General features: G+C 39.9%; 1 protein-coding gene across 1 annotated transcript in view; it reads right to left on the reverse strand.

Annotated features, from left to right (window-relative positions):
• ANAPC1 (anaphase promoting complex subunit 1) overlaps positions 1-11163 on the reverse strand; it is a 199411-nt gene that overhangs the window by 35017 nt on the left and 153231 nt on the right. The window contains exons 37-38 of the mRNA XM_006898935.1: positions 10247-10440; positions 1157-1243 (exon numbers count right to left, since the gene is read on the reverse strand). Of these exons, the coding sequence (XP_006898997.1) occupies positions 1157-1243; positions 10247-10440 (281 nt within the window). The remainder of the gene's footprint in view (positions 1-1156; positions 1244-10246; positions 10441-11163) is intronic.

Here is an 11163-nt window from a genome sequence, read left to right on the forward strand (position 1 = left end):
CCTGCTTGCTGAAACTGAGGAGGACCTCATGCACTTGCTGCGAAGGGTCAAGGACTGCAGCCTTCAGTATGGACTGAGGCTCAATGTCAAGGAGATACTGTTCTTTAAAATGCTAGTTCTCTGGACAGATGCTAGAGGTGCTTTTAGCTGTAATTAGATCAACCTAGAAATCACTGCATTTTAAGAGTCTAGCTTGACCCCTTTTCCCCTATCTGCAGAAGAGATATGCTATTCCTGAAAGTTCAGAAAAATGCAGGTGTTGGCAGTTGTTTTTACTCTAAAGAGCTCTCAGTTTTCCACTATCTGAAGCCTTGGCATGTTAGAATGGCTACTGCTTACCACTTCTGTCTCTCCACTTTTGCTACACTATTTGTCAGCTCCTTTCTGTAACTTACATAAAATGTAAAAGAGAGGGGGGAAAACTGGTAAGAAAACCCACTAAATCAGAGAAATCTTAGAACTACACTATAAGACAGAAAGCTCCAGTGGGCCACTATCCTTTGCTACACATGGACAGCTTTTCTCATCCTACCTCTGGCCTTGGAGGAGCTCTGCTGCTGCTGTGGTTAAGACAAAGGATGCTAACCAAAATCAGTGATCTGAAAACACCAGTACTGCACAAGGAGAGAGAAAGCAATCTGCCTCCACAAAGCAGATTCACAGCCTCAGTGATCTTAAAGGGCAGCAACTCTGTCCTATAGGGTGGCCTGAAATCAAAATCAACTAGCTGGCAGGGGATCCTGGGCTATGGGTTTAAAATATTTCTACAGATTTGAGAATTGAAAAAGAATTGTCAGTAGTCAGATGTTCACAATTCTCTCTGGATCCAAATTTTTACAAGAGAATTTTTTTTAAAAAAAAAAAAAAACACTAGCTCCAGGAACAAGAACAAAGCAACACTAATTGGGAAAGGAGTCCTGGATTTGGCATTGAAATTAAATAAAACAACTGGTTCTGGTTATACTTCTTCCAAAACAAGGAACACGGCCATATCTTTTTTTATTCTTTTAATTCTTCAGAAGAGAAAGCATCTCCACTTTATCAACATGCTTTTCTAACGTGAAACTAAAACACAATTCTGTCCAAAGAGCATTTAAGGAAGATGATGCTTAAGTCCGCATCCTGTCGACAGCCAGGAAAACATGGCTGTACTCACCGGTTGTCGGTGCTGTGAGCCGGGAAGTGTGGGTAAATGGCACAGAGAAGAGCTGCGATGGAAGAGTTAGATGTGCTCAGGGAGTACCTGCAGGACAAATCCAAAAGGGAAGAACACAGGATTAGTTACAATGTGCACACTTTCAAAGCATTCTTGAAACTTGGAAAATGTGGCAAGGCATATTGATGCCTTGATGAATGTAGGAATAGTGAAACAGTTTACTTTTCAGGTAGTCCTTAAATCACTTTGTATTTGATGCTGAAGATCATTCCACAAATGTTAAGTTTTAAAACTTGACTTAAGCAAAGGCTTAACGTAAATGAATACACAGGTGATGATGGGACTTGACCACAATCCGGGACATTATAAATGCTGGAAGAATCATATATAGAGTACAGCAAGTTCTTCTCTAGTTTTATATTACTTTATTTACAGAAATGTGAACTTGACTTTAAAAAAACATAGGTTTTTATACTGGCTATCTTAAACAATTATTTTCCACCAGAGGGAAGCTTGAAGCAAAAGTTATCGCACAAACTTATGAGAAATGTGTGAAAAATAAAATAGTTTTTCTTTTCAATGTGATAGGAAAAAAAAAATTGCAAAGGCCACACCCTACTAGCAAATGATCTTTAAAAAATATTCCTTGGATTATTTTACTATTACTCAAAATTAAACAGGAACCTGGAGAGGGTAAAGCCAGAATGCTCCTTGGAGTCAGGGATTCTGGGGCTTTGTTTGACATATTTTGGGCATGTTTCGGGGAGGGATTGGTCCTTGGAGAGGAATATAACGCTTGGGGGGGTGGAGGGACAGCGGAGGAGAGGAAGACATTTGATCAGATGGATGGATTCTGTGACTGGAGTGGTGGGAATGAGTGCGTCTGGGATGGCGGGGTTGGCACAGGATGGAGCGGCATTCGGAGCTCTTGTGCATAGTGTCATTATGAGTTGCGGGTGACTTTATGGCACATGACTACAACAACAACAAAAGCTCTAATGAATAGAGACTGAGTCGTATGATTGGAGCTCGTTGTCTTCCTGAAGTCAGCATTGTTGTTGTTCTTGTTACGTGCCATCGAGGCGTTTGCGACTTATGGCGACCCTATGCACAACAGCCCTGGACCCTGCTCTATCCTGCGCCAGCCACGCTGCCTCTGACACGCCCATCCAAATTACCCCAGTCACCGAATCAATCCATCTCATGGAGGGTCTTCCCCTCCTGCGCTGTCCCTCCACCCTCCCAGGCGTGGTGTCCCTCTCCAAGGACCCATCCCTCCCGGCAACATGTCCAGGGTATGTCGGGCGAGGCCCCGGAATCCTTGCCTCCAAGGAGTAGCTTGGTTTAATCCTCTCCAGGATGAATCGGTTTGTTTTCCTGGCAGTCCGTGGTACATTCGGTACTCTTCTCCAGCACCACGGCTCGAAGGCATCCACTCTCCTTCTGTCCTCCCTAGTCATTGTCCAGCTCTCTGATGCATAACAAGCGACTGCAAGGGCCATGGCCTGTATCAGGCGCACCTTAGTCTCCAGAGAGACACCGTTGCTCCTGAGTACTTTAGAGAGGTCCCTAGCGGCAGACTTTCCCATCGCGATACGCTTTTTGATTTCCTGACTGCTGGTGCCAAGAGTGTTGACTGTGGAGCCGAGCAAACTTAGAAGGTTTAAATAATTCTGTAGATATCTATCATTCTGGAAGTAACAGCCATCCTATGGGATGGGAAGTAAAACATAAAGTACTGAAAGAAAAAAAAAATTAAACAGGAAGCAAGGAAATTGCCCCTAGCAATTAGCTTTTTCCTCGAAAATATTTTTAAATAGATGGTACAGAACATCACTTCTATAAAATATATATACATATATCACTTCTGTAATATATATGTGTATGCATCTGTATTTGCATGTACACACACGTTGGGGTGAAAAAAGGGTGGTTGTTGTTGTTGCTATGTGCCATCGAGTCGATTGCGACTCATAGCAACCCTATGTATAAGAGCCATAAACGCCGTTCTATCCTGTGCAAACCTCGCTATCTCAAACACATTCATTCCCACCACTCCACTCACAGAATCGATCCATCTCATCGAGGGTCTTCCTCTCTCTACTCTCCCAAACATAATGTCCCACTCCAAGGACCAGTCCCTCCTTGCAACATGCCCAAAATATGTCAAATGAAGCTTCAGAATCCTTGACTCCAGGGAACATTCTGGCTTCACCCTCTCTATGGCAAACCTGTTTGTTCTCTTAGCAATTCATGGTATATTCAACACTCTTCTCCAGCACCACAACTCAAAGGCATCAATTCTCTTTCTATCATCCTTATTCACTGTTCAACTCTCTAATGCATAGTACGTAACTGCAAAGACTATACCCTGCATCAGGGGCACATTAGTCTCCAGCCTGATGTCGTTGCACTTCAGTACTCTTGAGAGGTCCCTCACAGCTGACTTTCCCAATGCAATTCGTCCCTGATTTCCTGGCTGCTGTTACCAAGAGTGTTGACTGTGGAGTCAAGTAAACTAAAACTGTTAACTATCTCAATCTCTTCACCATCCAAACTGATGCTGCCAACTGGCCCAGTGTTAAGAATCCTTGTCTTCTTGATATTGAGCTTCAATCCATATTGAAGATTGCAGTCCTTGACCTTCTATATTCTATAGCAAGCGCTTCAGGTCCTCCTCAGTTTCAGTGAGCAGGGTTGTGTCATCTGAAGAACACAGGTTGTTGATGATTCTTCTACCAATCCTGATGCCACATTCCTCCTTGTACTGCCCAGCATCTCAGATGATCTGTTCTGTGTTCAGATTGAAAAGGTATGGAGACAAAATACATCCCTGAGGGAACCCTTTCTTGATTTTGAACCATCCAGTGTGTCCCTGCTCTGTTCTGATGACTGCCTCTTGGTCTAAGCATAGGTTTCACATTAGCACAATCAAATGTTCTGGGATTCCCATTCTTCTAAGAGACAGCCATAGCTTGTTGTGATCCACACAGTCAAAAGCCTTTGCATAGCAATGAAATACAGATACACATTCTTCTGGTATTCTCTGCTTTCTGCCAAGATCCATCTAACATTAGCTATATTATCCCTAGTACCATGACCTCTTCTAAATCCAGCCTGCACATCTATCTGGCAGTTCTCTGCTGACATATTGTTCCAAACATATTTGGATAATTTTCAGCACAATCTTGCTTGCATGTGTTATCAATGATATTGTTCTATAATTTCCACACTCTGTTGGGTCACCTTTCTTTGGAATGGGAACAAATATCAATCTCTTCCAGTCAGTTGGCCAGCTGGCTGTCCTCCAGATTTCCTGGCACAACTTAGTGAGCACATCCAGGGCAGTGTGTGTTTGTTGAAATAAATCAATCGGTATGCTGTCAACTCCTGGAGCCTTGTTTTTTGCCAATTCCTTCAGAGCAACTTGAACTTCCTCCTTCATCACCATAGGTTCTTGCTCATATGTTATTTCATGAAATTCTGCTGTGTCAGCCAATTCCTTCTAATACAGTGACTCTGTGTACTCCTTCCATCTTCTTTTGATACTTCCTGGATCATTCAACATTCTACCCAAACTATGTTTAAGTATTGGTTCCCTTGGCTTGAATTTGTTTTTCAACTCCTTCAGCTTAAGAAACACTGAGCGAGTCTGGCCCTTTTGATTTTCTGACTCCAGCTCTTTGCACATTTCATTATAGTATCTTACTCTGTCTTCCCGAGCTGCCTTTTGAAATCTTCTATTCAGCTCTTTCTTGATTTCTTCCTTTAGCTTTGGCTTCTCGGCGCTCTAATGCAATACTCAAGAGTCTCATCTGACATCCACCTTGGTCTCTTCTTCTTCTTTAGCCTCTGTAATAATCTTTTGCATTCTTCACGGATGATTTTCTTGATAGCCTCCCAGAGCTCATTTGGTCTACGCTCATTGGTGCTCAAGGCCTCAAACCTGTTCTTGAGATGGTTTTGAAATTCGAGTGGGACAGACTTAAGGTCAAATATTGGTTCCCGTGGACTTGACTTAATTTTCCTCAGCTTCAGCTTGAATTTGCATATGAGTAGTTGGTGGTCTGTCCCAGAGTCAGCACCCGGCCTGGTTTTCACTGCTGATATTGAGCTTCTCCAGCAAATCTTTCCACAAATGTAATCTATTTGATTCCTATGTATACCATCAGGTGAAATCCATGTGTATAGCCTGCATTTATGTTTCTTATAAAAGGTATTTGCAATGAATAAATCATCGAATGTGCAGAACTCTTTCATTCTATCTCCAGCCTCATTTCTCTCACCAAGCCCATGTTTTCCAGCTACTGATCCTTCTTCCCTGCTCGCAACTTTTGCATTCTAGTCGCCCATTATTATTAATGCACCTTGATTGCATGTTTGATCAATTTCTGACTGCAAAAGTTGGTAAAAATCTTCTATTTCCTCTTCTTTGTCTCTAGTTGTTGTCGCATATATTTGAATGATAGTGGCATTCACTGGACTTCCTTGTATGTGTATGAATATTATCCTGTCGCTCACCACAGTTATTTCAAAATAGATCTAGAAATGATTTTTTAATTATTAAACCCCATTTTTTCTCACCTTTTCATCCCCTGCATGGTAAATCATATAATCATCTGATTCAAAATGTCCCATGCCAAGCCATCTCATTTCGCCAATACCTAGAATGTCAATATTTATGCATTCCATTTCTTTCTTAACAATGTCCAATTTTCCTACATTCATGCTTCTCATATTCCACGTTCCAATTACTAGTGTCTCCTTACAGCTGTTTCTCTTTCTTTGTGTTTCCATTTCTAAGATCTCAGTTTCAATTGCCATGTCTGTTAGTCCAAATGATAATCTAAGTGTGCTCTATTGTACATAGGGTTTTCAAAAGCCTGTAATTTCAGAAGTGGATGGCCAATCCTTCTTCCTAGTCTGTCTCAATTTTTAAAAATATATAATAGTATCTGACAGACAAGCATTCTACAGAAAAGAGTAGATGAAAGACATTTACCACTTACAAAGACCAATATTCAACGTTGCTGCCCACCCAGCTACATGTTTGGTTGGTTTGGGGTTTTTTGTTGTTGTTGTTGTTTTTTAATCCACCTTTTCCCTACTCCACCACCAACCCTTCCTACTTTTGCTTACAACATTCAACACCCGTCTCCGATTCACCAGCCCCTGATGTGATGTCCTAAGTCTCAAGCATTAGGATTTCTCTGATTCTGACCATATCATGCTGTTGTCAGTCTCTTATGATGCGGTCAGTATGACGTCAATTTAAAGTTCTTAAGTACAACTGTCATGTACAGCTTCTTTTCCTGAAAGATCCTGAGAAAAAGGGCTCTTAAACTTCTACTCCAGGATTGACTTCTTGTGGGTTAATACCACTTGTCTTCCATTTGCAGCCTGGTGCTGATGCAAGCAGATGGCTTCCCTAGTAGAGAGAATGTGTCCTCCAGGGCCAGTGTACAACTTTTGTTTCTTGACCCGAGGGCCGCAGGCCTAAGGACCCAAAACTAGACGGGAGAGCCCCTCCCCCCCGTAATAGGAATAAAGCACTTTGGAGGAGATCAAAAGACTGGGCAATTTTTTTGTTCTGTTGTCACATGATCACTAACAAACCAACAGACACTTCAAACATACATGTACATACACATACACCTCCAAATTGTTTCTCTTTTAATAATCATCTAAGTATCAAGTAAGAACTTAGTGATTATCACTATTTCATACATATTTAATGAATCAGGAAGAGAGGTCAAAATTTAGAAATGAAAATACATATATTTTGGCACATACACATAATTAAAAATAGTAACTTCATATATCACTATAGCAAAAATAATTTTCTTCACTCTCAACAACATACATTCAAAGCCCATGTTATAAAATAATGCAAGAAGAACTTGATACAACGCTCATGAATTGATTTTTAAGCTTCAGAACTATTTGATTTTATTTTTCTATGATTTTAAGGCAGGAAAAAAAGCACTAAAAATAACTCAAATAAGGCTTTTCATTATTATTTTATTGTCATTCTCTGGCACTTTTAGACAAGGACAAATACTGAAAATGTGTAATTTACCAAGCTACATTCTGACTGGCCTTATATGTTCACAAAAGCTAGATATGGCAGAAGTAGCTACTGTTATTTTTCCTGATTTTAAATTGCATACTTTTGCATGTATTAATGTCTCTAAAAATGGAATATACATACTAATAAAGATGACATTTCATGTTTAATTAGGAATATTCTCTCTTTTATTACAGTAGATGTTGTGTAGGAACTGGGCCTTCTTTCTGTCCACAAGTAGTGATTCCAGGGCATCCATTCAAGTCTGGGCCCATGTGAGTCAACACATATTTGCATGGAGTGATTTCGAACATGTCTGCACTGTGACCTCTGCATTCACAGTAACTTTTCCTTTTATCTATTGGTTATCTTCTCTCTGTGGGCATAGAGACGTCTTTCACCATTGGTGAAAGCTGTCAAACTCTGCTACTTTTGCTCTAAAATAGATCTGAAGTTGTTCTGTGCCTATGTGTTCTTGTCACTCAGCTTCTTACGGCCTTTCCACTGACATTTGTCTTTCAAGCTCTTCAAATTCCAAATATTTTTAACAGCACCATTAAGAACTTCTTATAACCTCTATTTTAACCAGGGAACTCTGGTGGCTGAGAGGATAAGGATTTGCACTGCCAACCCAAAGAATCTCTTCCCATGTGATTATAAAGTCTGAAAATCCACTAGTGGATCAGATGATATAGTACATAATAATCATAACTACTTTAACTCAGGTTCTTCAACTAGTTTCAGCACTGAAAAAAATTTAAAATATTTTTAGGAAACAACCCAACAACAACTCAAGAATCTGTAGGTTTTCTGTATAAATCAAAATTCTGTAGGAGAAGATTTAGAACAGTTTCAGTTTTCTGTTTTAAAGTCACTTCCTTCAAATAATTCAAACAGAAAAATGAAGACACTGTGAATCAACAGTAAAGGTCACAGAGCATTAAAGAGTGTTTTTCATACTGCACTTCCATGGAGCACAGTATGAAAATCACTGCTGACAAGAATATGTGTACAGCACAGTAAGAATGACAGAGGAAGTGATCAATTGTTGGGGGAAAATCTGGGGTGGACACCCACAGGAAGGGATTCTGGTGGCTTAGTGGTGAAGAATTGCACTGTCAACCCAAAAGTACAGAGTTTGAATCCACCAACTGTTCCACAGGACAAAGATGAGCAATCTCTTTTCATGAGGTTTACTGCCTCTGAAAACCTGCTAGGCAGTCAGCTATGGGTTCATTCTGAATTAATGATATTCAACAACAACCCATAGAAAAGACAGATCCAAGCACCTTTGGGACCACAAAAAAACAAAACAAAACAAAAAAAAGACAGATCCAACTGTGTGTTAATTTTGTAAGTCAGATCAAAGGGCAAGAGCTACAAATAGGTAGAAGTAAGACCAATTGCAAAGTCAAGGAAATATACAATTGGTGTTGCATCAGTTTTGATAACAAATAACAACAGCTGAGAGAGGAGGTAAATGGTCAGAGAGGAGACAAAACCAAGACTAAGGATCGGATTATACCTATTCTGATGAGCCAGGAAAGGCATGGTAGAGGCCCAAATGAAGTCCATGGCAAAGAGGGAGAAAGTGGAAATCAGAAAGCAGTGAAAATCAATATGGTGACTGTTCAAACATCTAGAGAGAGGGAAGCAGAGTGAGGGAAAGGAACTCATAAAAAATGATACTAAAGTTTCTAGCGATACATGGTAAATGACTGTGGTCACTCACTAAGACAGTAACTACAGGAAGAGGGTAATGACATTGGTTTCAGAAATCATGATCGTAAGATTTATGCTTGTTCTTAAGCAATGCACTTAGGAATGAGGCAAGTCTTTATTAAGATAGACCTAAAACAAACAAATGCCTTCTGAATGAAATGGATAATTTCTTTTTCCTAGGTTCAATTAAGCTAAATTTTTTTTCACTTAAAATCTTCTCACTGATTAAATAAAAAAATTACACATATAGTCCAAATCCCCATGTAATGCTAGGTATCCATTTCTTTCTAATCTGCCCATATATTCAGTTATAAAACATATTCTGAGGTGCTATTATGTGCCAGGTAATTGTAAAAAGCAATGGACTTGAAAGTCAAACCCAAGAAGGTGCCTACGCTGAAGGTAGGTACAAACTAGTGGGAAAAAGGCAAATGACAGCAAATAGCAACGTGAGTACGGAAACCTAAATGATCGCTTTATGCAAGATGGATGACTCTCATACACATAATGCTGAGTAACAGAAGAAAGGCACAAAATGGTACACAGTTCATAGTTTCACTTAGATTTCAAAACCAGGCAAAATGAAGTTAAAGCCTTAGGAAACTAAATAGCGGATCCCTCTGTGGAGAGGTAAGTTGACAGGAAGGGCACACATGGCAGACTCAGAGATGAGTCATCTACATGATAATAAAGATTTTCATACTGTGGACAGTTCATGAGAATGTATTATTACATGTACTTCTGCTCAACAGAGATCATTCAAAGCCAGGACAGCTTTACCACATGGCATAGCCAGCCATAATATATACTGCAAAGACAGTAAGGAAGTTAAAAACGAAGAAAATGTTACAGGGTAGGATTCCTCAAGACCTTTTTGAGAGGGCAATTTCAGTAGACAGGTAAAAATTCAGAAAGGTAAAAAATTAAACAGTAGGGAATAGGGAGCAATGCACCAAAGACTCTGACTGCAGGACAGAGTCTGCTGAGAAATGAAAAGATGATAGTGCTCGCTTTGGCAGCACATACACTAAAGTTGGAATGATACAGATAAGATTAGCATGACCCCTGTGTAAGAAGAAAGGAAGAGATGCTAAGAATGTAGCAGAATGGTAATCTAAACTGACAGTTCAAAGTTTCTTTAAACGGCTACACTGCTACTGAGTATACTGGTAACAACCTCTCAGAATAATCTTGAAATTTTCATGTATCTTCAAAATCAAAATAAGCCACTCTTACGTATAAGCCTTAGCTTGCTTATGAGGTTATTTCATAGAAAAATATAGATTTAAAACATCATTTACCTTCCTCCTCCCAAAAAGAGAAGCCCGAGGGCCATGTGGTGAGCTAAGTGGAAACCATAGTTCATTTCTCCTCCTGTTTTCATGTGCAAGAAGCGGCAAAGCTGCAGCACCTTGAGGTTCCCTGAGCCAGCCATGACCATGGCAAGAGACAGCAATACCACACTCAGGCAGGTTTCCAGGTTGTAAGGGCCTGTCTAGAAACGTAAATGATGGCATTACTACAATGCTGTGATCCATTTCTTCATTATTAAACAATATAGGTCATTAAAAAATTACAAATAATTGTCACTTTTAAAAACTGTGTTAAACTGTGGTCAACTGGAAAGAAGCTGCGCTGCAATCCCTAAGAACTGTGTAAAAATTATTTTCTCTGATTACAGCACATAAGGTTATGTAGAAAATAAAGTATTGAGAGAAATAATAATCACTTGGGATACTTCACTCAAAATATAAGTTGCTCTTAATTGTTATTTGCCTTTCCCCCACCTATAAATAAAATAGAAATAATATTATACAAAATATTTTTATTCCTTTGTGATTATATTGTAAGCAATTTTCTTATCAGAAAAACTCTACATTATTTTGATAGCTCCACTACACAAATGTATAGATGTGCTATAACCTAATTTATTTAACAATATAAGAATTTATGATATTTTTATATTTTCTACTTTAATAACTTTGCATAAATCTGGGTAGCTTTTCCTAGTACATAAAACCACACAGTCGAGAGCGAGGACTCCGCGCGAGAGTGAGGCCCCCAGACGGGAGAACGCTGCAGCCAGACGGGGTTCCACCGGCAGAAGGACCTGGAAGAGACCCGGGAAGAACAACAGCCAGCCACCTACCACGGAACTCCAGAGGAGCGAAGACTGTGAGATCCCAGAGGAACGAAGACTACCCGACACTGTGTGACC

This window comes from Elephantulus edwardii, unplaced genomic scaffold (genome assembly GCF_000299155.1).
Source record: "Elephantulus edwardii isolate Elephantulus edwardi_28Jun2011 unplaced genomic scaffold, EleEdw1.0 scaffold00241, whole genome shotgun sequence".
In the NCBI taxonomy this organism is placed as follows: Eukaryota; Metazoa; Chordata; class Mammalia; order Macroscelidea; family Macroscelididae; genus Elephantulus; species Elephantulus edwardii.